This window comes from Gracilinanus agilis, chromosome 2, assembly GCF_016433145.1.
Source record: "Gracilinanus agilis isolate LMUSP501 chromosome 2, AgileGrace, whole genome shotgun sequence".
NCBI classification, from domain to species: Eukaryota; Metazoa; Chordata; class Mammalia; order Didelphimorphia; family Didelphidae; genus Gracilinanus; species Gracilinanus agilis.
In genome coordinates, this window is record NC_058131.1 from 453,997,779 (window position 1) to 454,021,218 (window position 23,440).

General features: G+C 35.3%; 1 protein-coding gene across 1 annotated transcript in view; it reads left to right on the plus strand.

Moving 5' to 3' along the window:
• Nucleotides 1-23,440, plus strand: part of POLE2 (DNA polymerase epsilon 2, accessory subunit) — a 61,658-nt gene that overhangs the window by 34,549 nt on the left and 3,669 nt on the right. The window contains exons 8-17 of the mRNA XM_044664795.1: nucleotides 3,835-3,891; nucleotides 5,272-5,320; nucleotides 10,544-10,616; nucleotides 11,812-11,984; nucleotides 12,761-12,850; nucleotides 15,793-15,847; nucleotides 20,959-21,018; nucleotides 21,107-21,184; nucleotides 21,801-21,909; nucleotides 22,363-22,539. Of these exons, the coding sequence (XP_044520730.1) occupies nucleotides 3,835-3,891; nucleotides 5,272-5,320; nucleotides 10,544-10,616; nucleotides 11,812-11,984; nucleotides 12,761-12,850; nucleotides 15,793-15,847; nucleotides 20,959-21,018; nucleotides 21,107-21,184; nucleotides 21,801-21,909; nucleotides 22,363-22,539 (921 nt within the window). The remainder of the gene's footprint in view (nucleotides 1-3,834; nucleotides 3,892-5,271; nucleotides 5,321-10,543; nucleotides 10,617-11,811; nucleotides 11,985-12,760; nucleotides 12,851-15,792; nucleotides 15,848-20,958; nucleotides 21,019-21,106; nucleotides 21,185-21,800; nucleotides 21,910-22,362; nucleotides 22,540-23,440) is intronic.

Genomic DNA, 23,440 nt, shown 5'->3' on the forward strand with positions numbered 1-23,440 from the left:
GGGGGGGGGGGGTGAAGGGGTTAGGAGGAGCATGAATCAGGTAACCATGTTAAAAATGTATATTAATAAATGTTAAAAAAAAATAAATAAAAACATATTAGGAAGAGGAAGTACAATGAGGTTAAATGACCTATTGAAAGTATTGAACCCAGCTCTTATAAATATAGTGCTGTTGTCGTTTCCCTACGTAATTCATGCTGCCTAAATTATAAAAAAAACAAAAATAGAATATGCTTGAATCAAGACAACATAGGAATCAGCCAACAATAAGCACCCAATATTATCTATCTGGAGAAAAGGAAATGTAAAAAGCAATGGAAAGTAAACTAAAATAGAAAATAATCCTTCTGGGAAGCATATTTACTTAGAAACTCACAAATTAACATTATGTTGTATCATATTTTTGTTTATTGTGTTAAAAATTTCCCAAAATCTAATGAGTAATTTGGATTATGCAGCACAAAGGAGTTTTGCTGCCTGTAAGTTTAATTCCTCTAGTATAAAAGATAATGTACTATAGTGTATACTTGAAGTCAGGAAAACTCCACTTTAAATTCCTTCTCAAAATTCTAGCTGTGTAATTATGAGCTAGTCGCTTAATTACTCTGATGCTCTGTTTCTTCAACTATAAAGTTGAATAATAAATATTACTTCCTTCTCAAGATGTCTTTGAGGAAAAAATGAAATGTGTAAGCTATTATTTATCCCAGAAAAACGTACAAGGAATTTTCATGCATGATACTTGGATATTTCAGGTTATAGACTCTTAGAGTTGAAAGGAACCTGAGAGGTCATTTAGTCTATTTCCTATTTGAAGCATTAATCGCCTTTATAAAAGCTTCAGAGAGTAGTCAGCTAGTTTTGAAGACTTTCATGATGGTGAACTCACTACTTATCATGGCAATCCATTCTATTTTTTAAATTACTAGAAAGGTGTTCCTTTCTGAAATATACCTTCCTGTTAAAACTTCTACTTGCTGGTTTTCATTTTGTCGCCTGGGGCCAAGCAGAACAAGATAAATTACTCTATAAATTACAATCATTCTGATATTTTCTTTAACTTATTTTCACATGCTATAGTTTTTAATCTCTTCCTTTCATTGTGCTTTGTCTTGAAATTATTGTTCCATAAATCTGTTGTCTGGAATAAAATATTTCAGATGTAGTTTGGTCAAGGCAGAGTTTGGTGGGATTATTGCTTCCTTTGCTTTAAGTTTTAAATATTATATTTCTATTGGGGCAGCCTACAAGTGTATAAAGTTTTTTAATGGTTATTTTTATTAACATTTGACACTAAAAACTCAAGGCTTTTTTCATATCAACTACGTCTTCCCGATTCTGTACTTATATAGCTAGTTTTTTTAAGGGAAATGTAGAACTTTATATGTTTGCTTATTTAATTTCATCTCACTTTATTCTACAAACATTATTAAGCTATATAGGCTCATATGGATTAGTTAGATAAGCCTTGGTAACTAAACTTATGGAGTTTACAGTCTTTAATAATAACTGATAGTTACGTAATGCTTTACCTTCCAAGATCTCTTCCAGCTTTATATTAGGGATTCTATGAACCTTCATTGACCTTTCCAACAGCCTTGTGAAGGTAGCATTACAAGTATTATTCCCTGAGGCTCAGGGAAATTAGATGATTTACTCATGGTCACTTAGTTAAGTGTTAGAGGTAGGATTTAACATAGATCCCTCCTGACTCTTAAATTTACCATTCCTTCTACACAATCATTTATTTATTTGTAAGATTTACAAAGCAATTCCACTCATTATCTCAGTTTAATCATCATGACAATATTATAAATTAGGTATTTACTTCCCCTTCTTGATTTTATAGCTGAGGAAACTAATAGGAATATGTGCCTTTAGGGTCCATAATATTAATTGCCTCATCATTCTATCAAGATTATTATGATTTTTTAAATCCTAATTATAATCACCTGTCTAGCTTTGTGTTATTCACAGATATGATAAGCAAATCCTCTTGCCTTCATTGAATCATTGAAAATTAGTAGGCTTTATTAACTTGTGTCAGGCACTGCCCTAGGCACTGGGAATATAAAGACAAAAATGAAATAGCCCCTGCCCTTGAGTAGCTTATATTCTATTAGGGAAAACAAAATACATAAGTTTAAGTATATAGAAATGTGGTTTTAAAATGTAAGGTAGTTTGAGGAGGGAGAGCACTGGCAGCCAGGGGGTGAGAGGGACAGGAATAGTTTCAATAAGACAGAGAGCTTGAGCTGAGTGTTAAAGGAAGGGATCCTGAGAGGCTCTCCTCAGAAGGGAACACATTCTAAACATGGGAGATAGCTAATACAGAAGCATGGAAATGGGTGGTGGAACTTGTCTATGAAGAGCAGCAAGAAGGCCAGTTTAGCAAGACTGTAGAGAGTGGAAAGGGGACTCATATATAATGAGGCTGGAAAAGTAGGTTGAGGCTATGTTATGAAGGGCATTGAATGCAGACTGTAAGAGTTTATATTTGATCCTAAAGGCAATAAGGTAGAAGTAAACATGATTTTTGAGTAGTGACATGGCATGGTAAAGATTTGTCCTAGATTTGAGCCAGAGAGACCAATTTGGAGGCTTTGAACCTGAGAGACTTGAAAGACAATAGTGCTTTCAACAGAAATGGGAAAGTTTGGGAGAATAGGGATAGGTTGCATTGAGGATGGAGAAGATAATGGATTCAGTTTTAGAAAGTTTGATATGCCTACGGAATATGCATTTGGAAATACTCAATAGCCAGTTGGAACTAAGGGACTAGAACTCAAGAGAGAAACTAGGTCTGGATAGTCAGATCTGGACTTCATCTTCATGGAGATGATAATTAAACCAGTGAAAAATCTTTGTATTCATGGGGCTTAGCACCATGCCTGGCACATAGTTAAGATAAATGCTTTTTTAAATGATTAAATGGTTACCAGGAAACACAGTATAGAGAGAGAAGGCCTCCAAGGCAGTCTTAAGGGATATACCTACTACAGTCAGGGTATGATGTGAGTCATGTATGCACAAAGGAGATTACAGGTCTACTCAGATGGATAGGAAGAGAATCAGGAGAAAGTATTATCATGAAAATCCAAAGAAAGAATATCCAGGATCACAACTAACCTTGGAGTTGTGTGTGGCCATTGTGGATAATGTACATTGTACATTTTTAGTGGAACTATTTAACTTGTTTGGATTGCTTGACAAATAGTTGATGGAATTAATCCAGGTTTGGGCTTTGACAAGACATGAGAAATGAAAGAACAAAGGACCAGGAGGTTTGAGAGTAGAAAACAGAATGGCATTGAATTTTTTAGCTACAGGATGAGGTTTAGGAAAAGAGGAAGGTGAAGTCACAGCAGGGGTGAAGACTGAAAGAGAACTGAGAGGTAGAGAATTGGAGATTACAAAGAGGATAAAAAATAGGCTGGTTAAAGAGCAAAGGAGAAAACTTTTTAAAAGGAAGCATTAGTTATTGGATGTGTTTTGCATGCAACTTTTGCTTAATTGTGAGAAAAATAATACTAACTTCCATTTGTTTAAGCCCTTTATAGTTGCTTCTGCATATATCATCCCATTTGTTCCTCAGATTTGCCATGTGAGGTAGAGACCAAGTATATAGTATTGTCCCTGTTTTACCGATGTGGAAACTGAGTATCAAAGTAAATGAGTTTCCCATACCCCTATGGCTAGTAAAGTGACATCTGGAATTTGAACTTGGGCATTTGGACTGTAGTGCCATTTCCACTGTACCATATTGTGATAATTACTCATTTCGATTTGGGAGCAATTAAATTTTAATTTTTGTATTTCTTTTAATATTTTTAGGGGAAATATTTCTTGGAAGATCCTACAGGAACAGTGCAACTGAATCTTAGTAAAGCAATATCCTTTATGTATCAAGAAGTACTATTTTTTTCCAAGGGAACTTATTATTTTGTAAATGAAAGTTTGTTTAAGTGTAATAGACTTTGAAAACTGCTGATGAAGCCAAATTGTATTGCCTCTAAACTAATTCTACTAATGTTTCTTAGTTGGTAAAAATGGTTATTTATTTATTTACACTCTCTCTCTCTCTCTCCCTCTTTCTCTTTCACTCTCTCTCTCTCTCTCTCACACACACACACACACACACACACACACACACACACACACACACACACTCTTTACAAAACCAAACATAACAAGCATTTCCATATACAAAGAAAAAGAAAATAGTACACAAATGAAATCACAAATCTCCCATATATTTAGCATACTTTCCTTCATATTTATATAAGAAAACCTGTCCACAGTTGTCCCAGCTCCTCCCCATCCTTCCCATATCACAAAAGATATCATTGTCAGGGAGACCAACATGTACATATAAATTAAGTATTTAATGTTTCACCTTTTTGGAGGTAACATTCATGGTTTATTCTTCCAGTATTAAATTCTGTGGCTGCTTATAATGTTCTTCTTGTTCTATTTATTTCACTGTTCATTATATCATGTAGTTCTTTCCAAGTTTTTTTTTTAATCAGTCTGTTCATTATTTCTTATGGTGCAATAGTATTCTCAGAGGAACTTATTATTGAATTGTATTAATTGATGAATGGAGAAAATTAATTATATCTCTTCCACAGAATAACCCATCTAGATTACTAGTATGAGTTTTGTAGAGGGGGAATAAAATCATTTTGCCCACAAATATAGTATTATATGTATTATAACTTTATTCTCTATCCACAAGGAAATTTCCCTGGGAATCTAAACAAGCCACTCCGAAATGAAGATTTCTAGAGATGCTAAAAATTCTCTCTACCATCCCAATAAAGCAGACTTTCTCAGGATTATTCTTGTGGTACAAAATGCATATATTCAATTTTCTTTGGCTATGTTATATTCCTAATTATAAATGTTAAATGTATCTGACATTAGATTTTGACTATAGAGTTCTGTTGAAACTGTTATTGTACCACTAATGGAGATGCCTTATTAGTAGAGAAAAAACATAGTGTAATGGATAGATGACTGCCTTTGGAGCAAAGGAGATGAGTTCAATTCTTTTTCTCTGATATACACAGCTCTTGCTCTCACTCATTCTCATATCAGTATGATCATAGACAAATCATTTTTATCTCTTGGCCAAGACATCACTATAAAATAGTTTTCATCTGCATCTCTGAAGGCAGTTTTTCATGCCAGGAGTTCCCTGGTGAAATCACAAGTTTTGATCCTCCATCTCACAAAGAAATTTCATTATTTTCCTGAACTAATGAATACCAGTTTCATAGTGGTTTATATACAGAGTCATGCTTTGTCTTAGCAGAAGGTAAGTAAATAAATGTGTTTTTTTCCTGACCATTCTATATTAAAATAATTTCTAGGTTATTTAAAATAAGACAGCATAAAATTTTGAATTTGGGAAACTTCAATTATTGTAAATAGTATATAAATTTTAATTTCATTCAAGCTAACATCACAAAATATTTTCTTGATAATATTTTATTGGTCTGAACATAGGACCCATTTTCCTCTAAAATTTAAATTACAAACCTGAGTGAAAGTCTATAATTTACCATTAATAAGAGAATAACAGTGATAATATAGCTCTTGTGGGTTGTATGTGGTGCTTCACCTTTCAAATGCAGTTGGTAATAGTTATGGGAGCCCTTATTCTCCTGTTATTGGTTCAACTCTCTATTAATTCTCTTTCTAGGTTCAAAGCAGTTTAGTGAATATGTTCCGGAATATTCTCAGAAATTTCTTATCTTGCATAAAACACTCTGGTTCATCCTGACTCTAGAATCAAACTGAGGGAATCACTTCTTCCATGGGCTAGCTTCACTTTCAGTATTAAACCATAAATTTAGGTGATATTATTGTCAATGGCCATGTAATTAACTAGCACTACTTATGCAAATAAACATTCTTAACACCAATCTAGCCTTTCTAAAGAAAGAGAGTAAAGATTTAAAATCTGGAAAGAGCAAGGGGAAAAGGAACTACTGACTAGATTTTATTCTCTTCCATGTTCTAGTTTTCTCTATTGTAAACATTCAGCATGCCCTGAGAAGTCAGAAGTAGTAATACTTCTTTTTTTTTTTTTTTTTTTTTTTTAACCCTTAATTTTGGTGTATTGTCTTATAGGTGGAAGAGTGGTAAGGGTGGGCAATGGGGGTCAAGTGAAGGCCGGGTTTGAACCTAGGACCTCCCGTCTCTAGGCCTGACTCTCACTCCACTGGGCTACCCAGCTGCCCCCGAGTAGTAATACTTCTGGTTGTTGCCCTCTTGGTCAGATCTTTGACAGCTCCCAATCTTGATTTAGGCCTGAGTGAGAGAAGAGTAGACTTGATCCTATTTGGAACTCCGATAGATTGCTCCTACCTCTAGCCTCTCTCAACTAGATGGAACTTAAACCGGAGTACTCCTATGAGGGATAAATTGATCTTTAATGGAATATAGGACTTCAAGCATTCCTCAAGAAAAAGAAAGAAAAAGAAAAATTCCTAACTAGGAATTTTGAAGGATTCAAAAGAAGCATAAAAGGTATATATGTTTGAACAGTTGGAAGGGAATACACAAATAAACACACACATTCACATACCTGGATGAAGTTTCTACAATCTAATAGGGAACAAGAAAAAATTGTCCCCTTTGAACCTGAATTCATTGATTCTCATAGAGGGAATAGAAAGGAGTACACATTTCTCAGCTTTGTATGACACCTTTTAAAAAATTAACTAAGTATTGGGGCACAAAAACCTCAAAAACAAATTTAAAAAAACAAACATATTACATTTAGTGCTTCCTTTGTTAACCACAGTACACTAAAAAAAAATTTAGTAAAAGGCCATTGAAGAAAAGATTATAAAAATTATTCTGAAAATAAAGAAGAGATTATTAATAAAGTTGAAAAAACTATCAAAATTAAAAAATAAAACTAAACTAGAAAACCGTTAAATAGATAAATAATTAGCTAATTTGGTTTTAAAAAAAAGGAAAAGGTCATTGCCAATATCAAAAATGAAAAAGAATTCACAACAAATGGAGAAAATAAAAGAAATTACTAGAAAATATTTCCCTCAACTTTGTGCCAATAAAATTATCAACATAAGTGAATAATTGTAAAAATATGAAATTTACTAGATTATCAGAATAAAAGAGAATTTAAATAACATTCTGAGAAAAAGAAATTTTGCAAGCTGTAAATGAACTCCCAGAAAAGAAAACCATAGGACCAGATGTATTTACAAGCAAATTTTGCCAGTCAGAGTAATTAATTTCCCTAATAAATTAATTGCTAGAAATGGATTTGTAAAGGTTAAATTTAGTGGTTGGACTTAAATTATATGAAATAACGTAGTCACCAAAGTTATTATATCTCAAGTCAGAAGTTTATTTACTAAATTAGAGGGAAAACAATAAAGTAGGGAAATGTGAAAGAGGTTAGAAAAAATACCTATAGGGGCAGCTGGGTAGCTCAGTGGATTGAGAGCCAGGCCTAGAGACAGGAGGTCCTAGGTTCAAAGCCAGCCTCAGACACTTCCCAGCTGTGTGACCCTGGGCAAGTCACTTGACCCCCATTGCCCACCCTTACCACTCTTCTACCTATGAGACAATACACAGAAGTTAAGGGTTTAAAAAAAATAAAAAATACCTATACTAGTCCTCAACCAGGAGGATCCATAGTAACTACCAGACCTCCTCCAAGATGGAAGCTACTCTCTTAGGAAACTAGGAAAGGAGTTAGCCCTTTTCACTTGCCTAGTGAAGTAGTCTAGGAGTCAGAATCAAGTTGAAGCCCACAATTCACGCCATAGTCTTCAGTGAAGTTCCCTTGAAGACACTCCACCAGACTCAACTTCACTGAGACTGCTCTGGCCTAAGGATTTTATGACTTTTATGGTGGTTTCCTGTTCCTGCCCCACTTCACAGGGGTCAATCACAGATTGCAAATTGTCCAGCCCTGTCCAAGGGCAGTGTCTGTGGGATTGACTTTTCACCTCTAAAGGTGTTAACTCTCCTAGGATTCTCACGTTTTTGAGTTATCACCCAGCTTAGTATGCGGGTGGCAGACTTCCCCCTATTTAAGGTTAAGTTGGGGTATCTTCCTTTTGGAGGTATAAACTCCTGTAGTAAGAGTTTTCCTTACTTTAGGGTCATATGCTATATGCTTTTGTTGATTAATTCAAAAGTAGACAAAGGAGAGTTAATCCTGTCCTAGTAAGGTACTAGATAGGGGTATTTAAGTTATTGTTAACCAAAGTTTTAACTCTAACTAGGCAAAGAGAATAAAGGATTCCCTTTTCACAAGTGTAAACTCAGAATAGACAAAGAGAATCAAGAGATTCAAGAAAATTTAAGTTCAAATCCTATTTCTGACTAATCACATGACCATGGGAAAGTCATTTGACTTCTGAGTCTTAATCAATTTCTTGAAGAATTACTATTATAATGGGAGAGGTGACTAGGTGGTTCAGTGAACTTGGAGTCAGTCATGCCTAGAGCTGGGAGGCCTGGGGTTCAAATTTGCCTTAGATACTTCCTAGCTGTGTGAAGCAAGACAAGTCACTTAATCCCCATTGCCCTTACAGCTATTAAAAATAAAAAGAATTTCTGTTATGTCATCTGCCTTGGTGGAAAGTTTTCTCACATCAATGAATTCCCAGATCTTTGATATGATAATATATGTCTTCTGGGAAATTTTGTAGGCCCGCTTGTTTCCTGTCTGCCAGATATATGTACTGATATATGAGTTCAATGGACTGACTTTCCAGCTCGGTTCTATTCCCTAATCACTACATCTGGCACAGTGACAAGAGATAGTGATAAGCATTTAAACTGTCTATTGTCTAGATCCAGATGTAGTGATTAGGGAATTGCTTAAGGCAGTGATGGGCAAACTTCGGCCTGGATCTGGCTGGAGGGGAATAGTTTGCCCATCACAGATCTAGACAATAGACAGTTTAAATGCTTATCACTATCACTTGTCACTGTGTCTGGCACTGGAGCTGCAAAAACAAATGATAAGTAAACATTGCCCTCAATAACCATAGTTTTGTTTTTTTTTTTAAGCCCTTGTACTTCGGTATATTGTCTCATAGGTGGAAGATTGGTTAGGGTGGACAATGGGGGTCAAGTGACTTGCCCAGGGTCACACAGCTGGGAAGTGGCTGAGGCTGGGTTTGAACCTAGGACCTCCTGTCTCTAGGCCTGACTCTCACTCCACTGAGCTACCCAGCTGCCCCCAATAACCATAGTTTTGACTCAAGCTTGGGGAGGATATCAGGGTTCAGCTGGCACACAGCTAAATCAGTACAAAATGATTTGAGGAGGGAGAGAGCACTAACAAGTAGAAAGATCAGAAAAGGCTCCTGGATCATGAAACTCTCAATGGAAATCTCTTAAGGAACCACTTAAATCTCTTCAATCAAGATGCTTTAGAAAGGTTATTTTTCCATCTATGAGGAAATAATAATAGAAAGTTGAGTTGAAAGGCAGTTGCAGTAGTTCATATGTGATTAGTGCCTGTATTAGAATGGTGTCTGTGATTAGAAGGGATCCTATATGAAAGATCTATGAGAGATATTGTGGAGGTAGAATTGAAAATACTTGATAATGTATTTGTTTTGAGTAGTGAAGGAGAGAAAAGAGTAGAGAATGATTTTCCAGGTGGTAGAAGGATGCTGATACCTTCTAAAGAAATATAGAAATTTGGAAGAGAGGTGAGCTTCAGGCATTTGGCAATGTGGGACTGGAGCTCAGCAGAGGTATTAGGGCTGGATGTATAGATTTGAGGATCATCATTGATCTTTACTGATGGGAGATTATAGAGAAAAAGCTAAAAAGAGAGAAGGCTCACATGTCTTGGTGCCTTTGCACTGGCCATTCCTCATGTCTAGAATATACCTCTTCCTTACCTCCACCTAAAAGAATTCCTTACTTTAAGATATACTTTAAGCACCACCTTTTACACTAAGCCTTTTTTGATTCTCTCAATTGCTAGTGCTTTCTCCAACTGTTCTGTATATGGTTCTCATTTATTTATTAATTTTGCTTGATTAAGGTATGTCTGTATATATGTTTGCGTATGTGTGTTTGTGTGTATCTTTATATTTGTGTATATTGTCTTATACATTCCTCTATTCCTCTATTCCTCTAATAGAATATTAACTCTTAGAGTAGAATTTCATATTTTTTTTTGTATTCCCAGTACCTGACACAGTATGTTCTCTTTAAATACTTAGTGATTGATTGAGTAAAGAAGACTGGATAGGAACTGTCAGACAAGTTGGAAGAGAACTAGGAGAAAGCAGTGCCACAAAAGCCAGTAGAGGAAGACAACACTTAAAAGGAAACTGAAATGGGGAGGGCACCAGGTTCTGTTGAAAAGAGTCCAGAGTGAGGACTGCAGCCTGGAGAGGAAGGAAGACCTAGTTGGCTTGTGCCTGGTTATCCTACACAGAATAAGCATGTCCATTTGTTTTGTGTTACTTTTTTTCCCCTAACTGTAATATAGCTGATCATGTATGCTTAATATAACATTTTTCAGGTTGGTTTGAAGATCAGGTTTTTCATGTTAATGCCTTTGGATTTCCTCCCATTGAACCTTCTAGCACAACTAGGTAAAAATTTGATTTTTGACTTGTCTAAAACTGTGGATTTTTTAAAATTGGCACTAGCAACTGTGAATTATCAGACAGAATATTAGTATTACCCTTGTAACAGCTATGTAAAATTTATTATTCAGTTGTGTCCAACTCATCATGACTCCATTTGGAAGTTTTCTTGGCAAGAATATTGGAGTGGTTTGCTACTTCCTTTATTTATTCTCTTTTATTTTAGAATTTTTAGAAAATTTTTATTCTCTATTTCATAATAGATGAGAAAACTGAATGAAGCAAATAAGGGTTAAGGGACTTTCCCAGGGCCTAGTGTCTGAGACCAGAATTGAACTCAGGAAAATGAGTCTTCCTGACTCCAAGAATGGTGCTTTGTTGCTGTCCACTATGTAAAAACTACATCTGAGATATTGAGACCTAATACAAAAACTCTTGGGCAAGGAGTCAGAGAACTTGGGTTTTAGCATTAATTCTGCTTCTACTTTTGTCACCTTGGGCAAATCATTTAACATTTCTAGGCCTGTTTCTGCATCTTTGACAGGAGAGAATTGAATTTAGATCCCCTTTAATACTAATTTCTATGAAATTCTCTGGGCCCCAGTTTCCTCATTTGAAAACTAAAGATAAAAATACTTACCCTACATACATTATTGGATTGTTGCAGGGACCAAATGAAGGTATATGTGGCACAGTGGGCCTGTACTGCTTGACTTAGTAGGCATGTGCTACAGTCACGTTGTACCTTATTATATTTTAAACATCCATAGTCATATTTATATTAACCCTATAGATAGCTTTTATGTCTTCATTTGAAAACTGCCTATTCATATCTTTTGACCATTCATCAATTGGGGAATGACATTCTTATAAATTTGACTCAATTCTCTATAATTTGAGAAATGAAGCCTTCATCAAAAACAAATACCATATTTTTGATGTTCAGATGTTTTTGCTGACCATCCTTTCCATACTCTTCCTTATTATTTTCTCTTTGTACTTTTAATTGTTCAGACTCTAGATTAGGGTATTTAATTTTCAGTTGCTACAGATTATATTTTTTTCTTGAATGTACATTTGTTGGGAGAACCCTCAGTTAGAACAGTGTTGCAGTATAAAATGGGGGAAGAGGGGGAATTACTCAGATCCAGAGGGTAGTAAGGAAGAAAAAGAAAATGATGAGGCTATTTCCATTATATAGGGCATACTATGGAAATGTAAATTTTTTTGGTGGACCAACTTCTACATCTGTAAAAGCATCTGTAAAACTAAAACAGTTGGAAGAAGAAAATGAAGACACTATGTTTGTATTGGTGTCTGATGTTTGGTTGGACCAAGCAGAAGTATTAGAAAAACTTCACATTATGTTTTCTGGTATGTATTTTTTTCATTGTTTTGAGTTTATGAATCCTTATAATTAATTAACAATAAAACATTTTTTTAATACCCTTAACTTCTGCATATTGGCTCATAGGTGGAAGAGTGGTAAGGGTGGGCAATGGGGGTCAAGTGACTTGCCCAGGGTCACACAGCTGGGAAGTGTCTGAGGTCGGATTTGAACCTAGGACCTAGGTCTGGCTCTCAATCCACTGAGCTACCCAGCTGCCCAATAAAACATTTTTAAGAGTTTATTTTTGAAGTTAATAAATAAGAATAGAAAGTTCTTCTAAGGTCAGACAGCTGTGCCTCATGATGGTGTGATGGATTTTTACAACAGAATACAAGTAGGTTCTATCAAACTGGAAATCAACAGACTGGTGATGCTTGTCTCTTTCTTAAGAAATTGCCTTTCTAGGAAGAGCCTTAGGTTCTCCACCAGGTAGAAATTTTTATTAGCTTTAGCAGCTCATGAAGACCATCTACTAAGTAGAGAAGGATCAATATCTGTTGATGAAGTACCTATTGACTTTTTGTAATAATAGATTATTATATTGCAGTAGTAACATTTTATTTTGTCAGATTTTAACAGTCTAGTTGTTAATGTCCTTAGGAATAACAGTTTAGTTAATTTCATATTTCAATTTATCAGTTTTATTAGACTTTGAAAAATATCCTTATCTGATAAGTAATCATATGATGCATATGCTAATTTGCTTGTAAATAGACAAATTATAATGCAAGTAATCTTTGTCTGTTCTTTTACTCCTTAGGTTATTCTGCTGCTCCTCCAACCTGTTTCATCTTTTGTGGAAATTTTTCATCTGCGCCATATGGGAAAAATCATGTTCAGTCATTGAAAGGTATTGAAAATCTAAAGACAAGATACTTAAGAAATACTTGAATGTTTTCACAAATCAAATTGATGTAAAATGCTAGATTTATAATGGAAAAGGCCCAGGATTTGAAGTCAAAGTTCTTAAGTTTCAAATCCCTGTTCTGCTGCTTCTTATCTTTTTTACCTTGTGTATCAAGCAATCAACAAGTATTAAGCACCTACTGCGTGTTTGAAAATGTAGGGGAGAGAGCACAGGGCTGTAACTACATAAGGAGACATTTCTTTCCTTCTTACATTTTACTGTTAATTCAAGCTTCTTGACCAGAGTTTCTTTACCTGCAAAAGGAGGGGAATAGAATAGTTGATAATCAAAGTCTCATTCAACTCCCTAACTATATAGTCTTGTGATCTTGAGGATGGCTGACAGCTGTAGAAATTCATTTCTCACTGCAATGCCTGGCATTTCCCTCTCTTTCCCTTTCAGTTAGCTGTCTAGGAATCTTACATATAGTTTATATCAAGATTGGTTTTAGTGGAGGCAAGAAAAATAAAATTTTAACACTACTCTTCTTCACCATTCCTTGCTTCCTTTCTTTCCCTCTAAGTCAGTGGTTTCCATAAAGTGGGAGCTATAACTTAAACACCTACCTTTATCCACCCATTTTGCCTCCTCCTGAAGCTCCCAGACTCCTCATTTATTTTGAGGCATTGGTGTGTCAAGGCAATTAACCTATCAAGGTTATAGCAGCATCTATAAATATATCCTCTGAAAACTTTTGTTGTTTTTTTTCATCTTTATGCGTTCACACACACACCCCACTTCTCCTTTGTAAGAGTTATATTAGGACTCTAGTCCTTATTTTTTATAAAGTTTAGTAGTTACTTGAATAGAGATAGAGAGAATAGGCCTATTCTAACTAGCCACATGAGTGGTCTCAGCCTGGCCACTGCAGCAGCTTCCCCCAGGGCCATCGCCTGAGGTAAAGAGCACATCACTTCCTAGATCCCCTCTTTTACTCCTTCCCTTTACACCTGGATCAATTTCAGAGTCATTTCCTGATTAAGTGCCTCATTTACTGTCCAGTGACCCATACTTGGTGTCGGTGATGCAAACTCACACAGGCTCACACAGACACACCAGCTGTGTTACCCAGAAGGGAAGAAGGGGAGAACTTTCCTCACACAGTTTCCCGCCCCCCCCTTTGATTCTTTGGGAGACCAGCATGTTAAGATCCCTTCACTTGGGGTTTCTGGAAGATTAACATATTGGACCTCCCCAGTGAATCATTCCACATATGTAGCTTATACTCTAAAGATTCTCTTACTAGAGGTGTATAAAATATTGCACCTTACATAGAGGGAATTACAACAATTTGGAGGTAAAAAGGAAAGAAAGAAAAAAAGAGAATAAAAAAATGATTGATAGACACATTGACAAAAAGCCAATTGGGGATCACTCCCTTTGGCATAAGAGTTTACAATCAGAATAAATGACAGATTCAACCCCCTTCAGTTCAGTTCATTATATCCCAAAGTTCACTCAGGATCTTTTGATGTAGTGTGTGATTTTTGTAGGTATCCTTATGACATCTTTTCCAGAAGATCCATTTTCTTGATTCAGAATGTTGGTGATTTTCTCTTCCTAAAATTGCTTTAAAAGATCTCAAACCTTGGATTTTAGGATAATTATACACCTTGATCCCCAGATTACCTCGTGGCTGTGACAGGCACCTTCCCACTCTGTGCTCTGGACAGTGACTAGTCAAGTAGAGGATCATTCAATTCCCCTTTTTGATTTCCATGTGATAGAGTCTCATGAGACAGGTAGATATGGATAGCAAACCTTTTAGAGATCGAATGCCCAAACTGCAACCCTCACCCTGCATGTGAGCTGCCCCTTTACCCCAGACAGGGGATGGAGGAAGCACTTCCATTGCGCCACTGGACAGAGGGCAGGTCATATGAGAAATGTCCTAAGGTGCATGTGGAGAGTGAGGAAGGGAGCAGTCAGTGTTACCTCTAACCTATGCTGTTACAATACTCTTTTCTTTGATCACCTCTATTACTTCCAAGCCTGTTCTCTGAAAAGCTGCCATTTATTGACAGAGTACATAATGAAAAAGTTTGCATACCAGCCTCAGTTGCTTGTTGAGTGATAATCTACCTCATTGTTGTAGAGATCAAATGAGATGACTTTACATGTCATCTTTCTATCCTTAATGCACTATAAAAATGTTAACTATCAGTGTCATTCTCATTATGGTGTTTTATTCACCATCCACACTTACAAAGGACTTTTACTTAGACCTTGTCCCTTTCCTCTTTGTTTTTTTTTTATTCTTTGTTTTATTCTAAAACTCCTTAACAAGTGTTGCTCTGGCTTTTGCTTATGAGAGAAGAACTTTAATGTGATACTTTGTTCTGCTGTAGGCCAGAGAAGAAAACCTAATCTGAAGCAATGGTTGTGCTAAGAGGAAAGGGAAGTGATCTTACTAGTTAATGAGCTGGCAAAAGGAGGGTTTACTTTGGGTAGTACCTTAGCTGTTAGTGTCTTCACCTTTGTCTTGAATGTCCTCCCCACTTCCAACTTATTAGGAGCCAGGGCATCAGTCTCTGAGACAAGAGTAAATCTGCTATTTTCCTAAGGAAAATGTGTTCTTGGTATCTTATGTTGGAATTTTGAACATTTTGTCATAGAAAAACTTGTAGATAATAGTTAAGTTCGGTATCATTATTAGGATAGCTAGATTATGAGGTAAACAAGTTTTTGTGAACTAGTTTGAGAGCCTAACCATCAGTTTTATAACTTAGGAAAATAACATTACATATTCTAAATAGTTCAGTTTTAGTTGTAAATTGCTATAATTTGAGTTTTTAATTGAAAAGGCCATTGCAGTGTTTCAATGTGATTTAATTTCAAATACAGAAGCATACAAAATTGATTATAATATCCTTTTAAAATTTTAGATTCCTTGAAGGCTCTTGCAGACATAATATGTGAATACCCTAATATTCACCAAAGGTAATGACATACTCTTCCATGCTTCTATACCTCTGTAATTTTTTCTTTTTCCACAAAACAATTCTATTAGTGACTATTTAAAAACTAATGAAAGTACATTAAAGAAATGGTATAGGTACAGGTAGGTAACATAGTAGAGCATCAGGCCTCGAGTCTAGAGGACGTAGTGTTCAAATCTGGCCTCAGACACTTCCTAGCTATGTGACCCTGAGCAAGTCACTTAACCCTCCTGTTTAGCCCTTGCCACTCTTATGTCTTATAATTGATACTAGGATAGAAGGTAAGGGTTTAAAAAAGAGAAATGGTTATAGAAATACTGAAGGCTGATTTTTTAAATTATCTTTATGATTCACAAACATGTATATACTTTTAATATATATATTAAATACATATTTTTACAGAACTATTATTGTATAACTAATACTTATAATTTTGCTTTTTTACCTTGCTACTACTTCATATAGGCTTTACCTTATTTCTGAATATGATAATGACTTCTGGTTTTTTTTGTCATCATTTGCATTGATGCACTACAGTTCTTTTATCCATTCTCTAGTCATTGAACATTTAGGTTTTTTCTTATTTTTATTACTGTACATGTAGCTTAGCTTTAACATCTTCATACAAATAGCTCTTTTTTCTTTTTAATTATTTCTTTGGCTTATCATTGTCAAAAGATATCATCAGTTTTATGTCATTAATTTGTCTGTCTTGCAGCTATGTATCACTGTGCCTGTTTCCCCACAATATAGTTGATGTTAGATTTAATAATTTTAAAATATTTTTGCCATTTTACTGAATATGAAGTTGTTTTAAAATGCCTTTCTTTAATTATTAGAGTTTTGGGACATGAAATATTTAATATTCATGTTTTCTTTTTTGTTTATATCCTATGGATACTGGACATGAACCAATATTTTTATAAATTTCTTGAAACTTCTTAAAAACCAAGCTTTTATCTGACATAGTCATTGTTCTTTTGAATTGTTTTTTGTTTATATAATTGAACCCATAGGGGGCAGCTGGGTAGCTCAGTGGATTGAGAGCCAGGCCTAGAGACGGGAGGTCCTAGGTTCAAACCTGGCCTCAGACACTTCCCAGCTGTGTGACACTTGACCCCTATTGCCCACCCTTACCACACTCTTCCACCAAGGAACTAATACACAGAAGTTAAGGGTTTAAAAAATATAAAAAAAAAAAACAAAAAACAAAAAAACAAAATAATTGAACCTATGAAGAATCTATCTTCTCAGTTGAGATAATATACTATTTCATTTTTCTTATCTTTTCTGCTTCTGGATTCTTGTTTTTTTTTTTTTCCTTTGATTAGGGATGTGATTGGGGACCAGACCTATGATTTCACTAGAACCAGGAACTTTACTAATGTAGTTTAACAGCTTTTCTGCAATTTATTATCTCAGAAAGTAAAAAGGATGGAACAAGCATTTATTAAGCTCCTAGTCTTTGAAGCATTTTGCTAATCACTTTACAAATATCTTCATAACAACCCTGGGAGGTAGGTGTAATTATTATTCCCATTTTACAAATGGGGAAACTGAGGCAAACAGATTAAATCACTTCCCCAGAGTCACTCTGCTAGGAAGTGTCTGATGCTAGATTTGTACCACCCTGATCTTCCTGATTCCAAGGCCAGGGTAATATCCACCACTCCACTCCACCCCACTGCAAATAAAGAGCTGCTTGAGGCAGTGAGTGGTTATGTGGCTGGTCCAGGTTCACAACACAGCCAGGGTATATCAGAAGTGGGCCTTAACCCTAAGGCATCTGGGCTTTGAGGCCAGTCCTCTAGCTCTCCTGCCATGCTGTCTTCCCACTTTTTGCTCAATAAACATGAGCATTTCTATACATAAGGAAAGCCTGAAAGTGGGGATTAGACATAGAGCTGCCAATCTATATGTTTGTTCCTTTTTACAAGCAATAAATTTAAAGTAGAAGGTCCAGTGATGCCTTGCTTGACTTTGTTCCTCTCTGAAGCCCCTTTATTTTTAGTATTTCTCTAAAATTCCTCTTTGCTTTAAAAAAAAAAATCACTTGCTACTCTCCAATTCCCGTCCCCTAAAAATCTCTCCCTTCTACCCGTTGTCAAACAAAAACCATTCTTTCTAACAAAAGTATAGTCAAGCAAAACAGATTTGTATGGTAATAGTCATGTCTGGAAATGTTTGTCTTGTTTTGAATCTATAATCCATCATCCCAGCTCTGCTATGCAAATTGCTTAATTTCTCTGAGCCTTAGTTACCTAATTTGTAAAATGAGAGGATTGGACTAGATGGCCTTTAAGGTCCCTTCTAGCTCTAAATCTATGATTAGCCAAACCTCGACACCAAACAGTCAATCGCTGAGTATTCATTAAGAAAAAAATTTTTTTTTAATACACTAAGGAAATTTTTTAGGGATGGGTGAGATTGGGCATGAACCAGTAGTTAGGGAGAGGTTAAAGGTCTAAGAGAGTAAGAGAGGATGATTTCAAATATAGTCTTCTGAAGATGGGAAAACATGGAGTAAAGTATACATGTAGAAAGGCTGGCTTTGCTAAGAAAAGGGGCTACTTCTTTGCCTGGACCTGAGGGAAAAGAGCTGAGTAGATGATGTCCAAGCGCTTTGAGATGAAGAGAATGGGAGAGGAAAGATCATACTGAATAGTTTCAGTTTTCTCCATAAAGTAAGAGTGAATAGGAGGCTTGAAAAAAGGGAAGTGTTGGAATAGCTTCGGTGGGCAGTAATATGGATTCTATTAGGAAAGAATTAAAAGACTACTTTATTGCAGTAAAGGCCCAGTTGGAGGACCTGGATTTGTAATGCACTCGGCACAGTTGTGAGACTTCCTCCAGCTACATTCAGCTTCTTCTGAACAGGACTGGAGAGGGTGGAACCCAGGGCTGAGGTTTGACAAGAAATGAACAGTGATAAATCAAGGGACCAAGGGAGTCAAGAGCAGAGGATAGTTCAGTCTAAATGGTTAACAATTAAGGTTGAGATTGGAAAAGGAGGAAGTCAGAACAGGAGTAATGCCTCAGAAGTTACTGAGTGGAAAGGCATTAGAACTTCTGATAAGGGCAAAGGTTGAATTGAGGAGGAGTGGGACATAGAGAGGTGGAACCAACAGTAGATTATGATCAGATAGGGGAATGCCAAGAGTACCTACTTAAGAAACTGGAACATATGGAACATTAAAAGTGAGATCTATTGCCTGACTATCCCTACATATGGCTAAGGCAGAGTGAAGTCATGAGATTTAAGGAAATAATTCTCCTAGTAGAAGAGCAGAAATTAAAGATCAGAGAAAGAAAGCGAGCCAGGTGCAGAACTCCTTGAGAAAAGAAGCAAAACAACAACAACAAAGAAAAAAACCCAGCTAGAGTGGCACAGTGGACAGAGTCCAGAGACAGAAGGATCTGTGTTCAAATGTGGCCTCAGACATTTCCTGGCTGTGTGTGACCTTGGGCAAGTCACTTAACCCTGTTTACCTAGCTCTTGCCTTTCTGTCTTGGAGTTGTTACTAAAACAGAAAGTAAGGGTTTTTGTTGTTTTTTAAAGGAAGAAAATGCCTGGAAGGTCTGAATACCATAGCCACCACTATATGGACTGGGAGGTGGAGGGAAGAAGTCTAAGTCCTGCTTTTTGATATGACTGGCTATCTACTTTTCTGATTACCAGTTTCCTTATCTGTAAAATGGATAAAACTTGTACTCTGCAACTTAGTCCATTGTTCTAAGGATCAAATGAGATAAACCATGTAGTGCTTTATACCAATAAAGTGGTTCATGTGAAAAAGACCTGGAGAGTTTGGTGGACTGTGCTTAATATGAGTCAGTAGTGTAAGATGGCAGCCAAAAATATGATACAATCTTAACTGCATTAATAAAGGCATAGTTTCGAAGAATAAGGAGGTAATTGTCCATGGTTACTCTACCCTGGACAGATCATATCTACTGAAGTTGGAGCACATCCAGACAAGTACAACTGGGATAAATGAATGAATGAATGAATGAATGAATGAATGAATGAATGAATGAATGAAGCATTTATTAATTTGCTTTAGTTTGCTAATAGCTTACTATGCTTACTATCTATTTTTGTTTTTTTGTTTTGTTTTGTTTTAAACTCTTACCTTCCATTTTGGAGTCAATACTGTGTATTGGCTCCAAGGCAGAAGAGTGGTAAGGGTAGGCAATGGGGGTCAAGTGACTTGCCCAGGATCACACAGCTGGGAAGTGTCTGAGACCACATTTGAACCTAGGACCTCCTGTCTCCGGGCCTGGCTCTCAATGTACTGAGCTACCCAGCTGCCCCCTGTGCTTACTATCTACAAAGCACCAGGAATACAAATAGAAAAGCAAGAATCTCCCATCCTAATGGGGGAAACAATATATGTAGAAGCAGCTTTAAATATTAGCATGAAGATTGTCATGGGAAAGTCAGAACGGTCCCAGGGTCCTTTGGGTCCAAGAGCAAAATAAATGATAATGCATCCTCTTTAATGTCATCTCCATTCACATATTTATGTTTCTGATGTTTAACAAGGGATTTAGCTGAGATTATATTAAGTCTGCATGCAGATGTTTTTATCTACAATACGTAGTCTTTGAAGTTTGCTCATTTTTTAAGGATTTACCCTTTTAATGAGCTAATCAGAGAACTTCTTTTGAGCAGATATTTTACTTTTTCATTTGTATCCCCAGTGCTTTGCACATAATGAGAAAATAATTTATTTTGCATTCATTCATTCATTCATTGATAGTCCTTTCTTTGGCCTTTACAAGCCATTCCTGGAGGGTGTTGGTTTTTCCAGAGTGCTTCAAATTTCTGCCATAGGCTGATGAACTTGATTTAAATGTATTAGCTTGGTAAAAATCCCTCAAGACAAAAGTCATATTATTCAATTATTTATAATAGTAGTCTTTAAATTGATCTCAAAATAATAAAGGAGATATATTTGTCATTGCTTCATGACAAAAGCAGACTCAGCAATTTTTTTTAATTGTAACATTCTAAATTTAAATCATTCCTAACACAAAGTAGTTGAATTGCTTGTTTTATGTTATAAATAATGTTGCTAAATAACAGGTGATATTGAATTATGTTTACAGCAGCCGTTTTTTATTTGTACCTGGGCCAGAGGATCCTGGGCCTGGTTCTATTTTACCAAGGTAAGTTAGAGCCATATTTTCAACAATTTTAAAGAAAATTTTGATAACTGTTAACAAGTAATTTGTACCATAAAAATTGTTTTTATAGGCCACCACTTGCTAAAAACATCACAAATGACTTTAGACAACGGGTACCATTCTCAGTTTTCACTACTAATCCCTGCAGGTATTCTTTACTTTTGTGTATTTTGGTAACATCTCTTTTGCTTGTTGAAATACATGCCTTCATTTATTGTTTTCCTGGTGTTTATTGATTTTATGTGGATTAGTCAAAATGAATAATGAAAAAGAATAATATTAATATAATTCAAAGCAGTGTGGAGAGGAAGCATAATACAATGGAAAGTGCTGGACTTGGAGTCATAGGACCTGGGTTTAGATCACAGCTCTAATGTAATCTTGGATAAGTAACTTGTTGACCTTTCTGAGGCTAGTTTTTTCATCTGTATGATGTGGATATTGAAGTTGTTTATTTCTGAGGTCCTTTCTATCTCTAAGACTAATGGGAGCGGTAGTTTGCTTTTGTAAAATGAAATATTCTGTGAATTAAAAAATCAAAGAGAGAGAATATGGCATAATGTATAGAAAAACAGCTCTGAAGCCAGGAAGACTAGGTTCCAGCCCTTTAACACATACTTGCATAGTATAAGGGGATAACCTGCATTGGTAGAAGGTATTTCTTCATTTGGGATTTCCCTAAACAGATGAAATTAGATGTATTCCCTATCTCTATTTTAAAAAAATGTTAAGTATTCAAAATTCTACTCATGTTTTCATCCTAGAATTCAGTATTGCACACAAGAAATCATTATTTTTCGAGAAGACCTGGTGAATAAAATGTGCAGAAATTGTGTCCGTTTTCCAAGCAACAGTCTGGACATTCCTCATCATGTCAGTTAATGTATTTTTTTCTTAAATTTTATTGTCATATTGAATTTTTAAAAAATTATTTGTACCATATTCATAAAATAATTAGCCTTTTCTATTTTAATGTTGCTTTATCACAGTTTAAAACATTGGTTCCTGAGAACTGCTTTAAAGAATTATATTTTTATTGTTCTACCCTCAGAGTAAAATGAGAAATTTAAGCATATTCATAGTTAAAGCTTCTCATATATTTTCAGTTCTTAGGCAATTGTGTTTTTGTTTAGGGTATTATATAGTGCCTACCAGACATATGTAGTTTTGTGTCTGATTGTTTTGTCTCCTTAGCAGTGTTTTGATAGCTCTTTTTTCTTAAGTTCTTTATATTAGTTGTTTTTTAAGAAATTTGAAATTAGATCAGATTCTTCAAATGAAAAATGGATATTTTTTCCTTACATTATACTTTTTTTCTTTTTGTAGTTTGTAAAGACTCTCTTATCACAAGGACATCTGACTCCTTTACCACTTTACGTCTGTCCAGTGTATTGGGCATATGATCATACTTTGAGAGTTTATCCTGTACCTGATCTACTTATCATCGCAGACAAATATGATCCTTTTACTATTACCAATACAGATTGTCTTTGCATAAACCCTGTAAGAATTCATTTAATATTACATTTTTTGCTATCATTAGGAAGATTTTTTTTTTAAAGTTAAAATTTGACTCAGTCACTTGAGAATGTGTGGGGATTTAATAGCAAATAGAACTTGGCTATTTTGCTATAACACAGAAAGAAAGCTGTTAAACTTCTGGTGATCTTCATATTTAGAACCACCTGCAGATTTTTAGCACTTTTAAAATAAGTAGTCTCTAACTTGTATGCATTTCATTTTTTTTAATTGCCAAAAATCATTTGGAGATAAGTTGGGTGAATAACTTTTGGAAAATGAGATTTTTGTTATTGTGAGTTATTACTTGAGATTTTTGTTATTGTTAAAAACTTTTTTTTTAACAGAAAGCGTGTTCTGAGCCAAGTTACTTTCATGGTGACAAAACCTTAGGCTTACACGTTGGACTAACTTCTATAGCATAGAAACTCACTAATGCTTCAGATTTTCTAAGTAATAAGATTAATTCTGACTTCAGGATATAAATATCAAACAAATATTGCCCTTGATGTCAGAAATAAGTCTGCAAAATCATTTGTGATTTTGAAATTTATATTCTGTGTCATTTTTCTGTCTGACCTTTTATTTCCCGGTCATATGACAAAAATGATTCTTTTCAAAAGACTTTTTGTTCAGTTAACCCTTGAAAGAGAAATAAATGCGTTTTTTTAGCTTATTTTCCCAGATTTTCTCTAAAAAACTTTCCTTGTATTCAATTTTTTTTTTCAGAATGAATATACCTTTTTAAAAAAACATTTACCTTCCATTTTAGAATCAATACTGAATATTGGTTCCAAGGCAAAAGAGCAGTAAGTGCTAAGTAATGGGGGTTAAGTGACTTGCCTGGAGCCACACAGCTAGGAAGTATCTGAGGCCAAATTTGAAC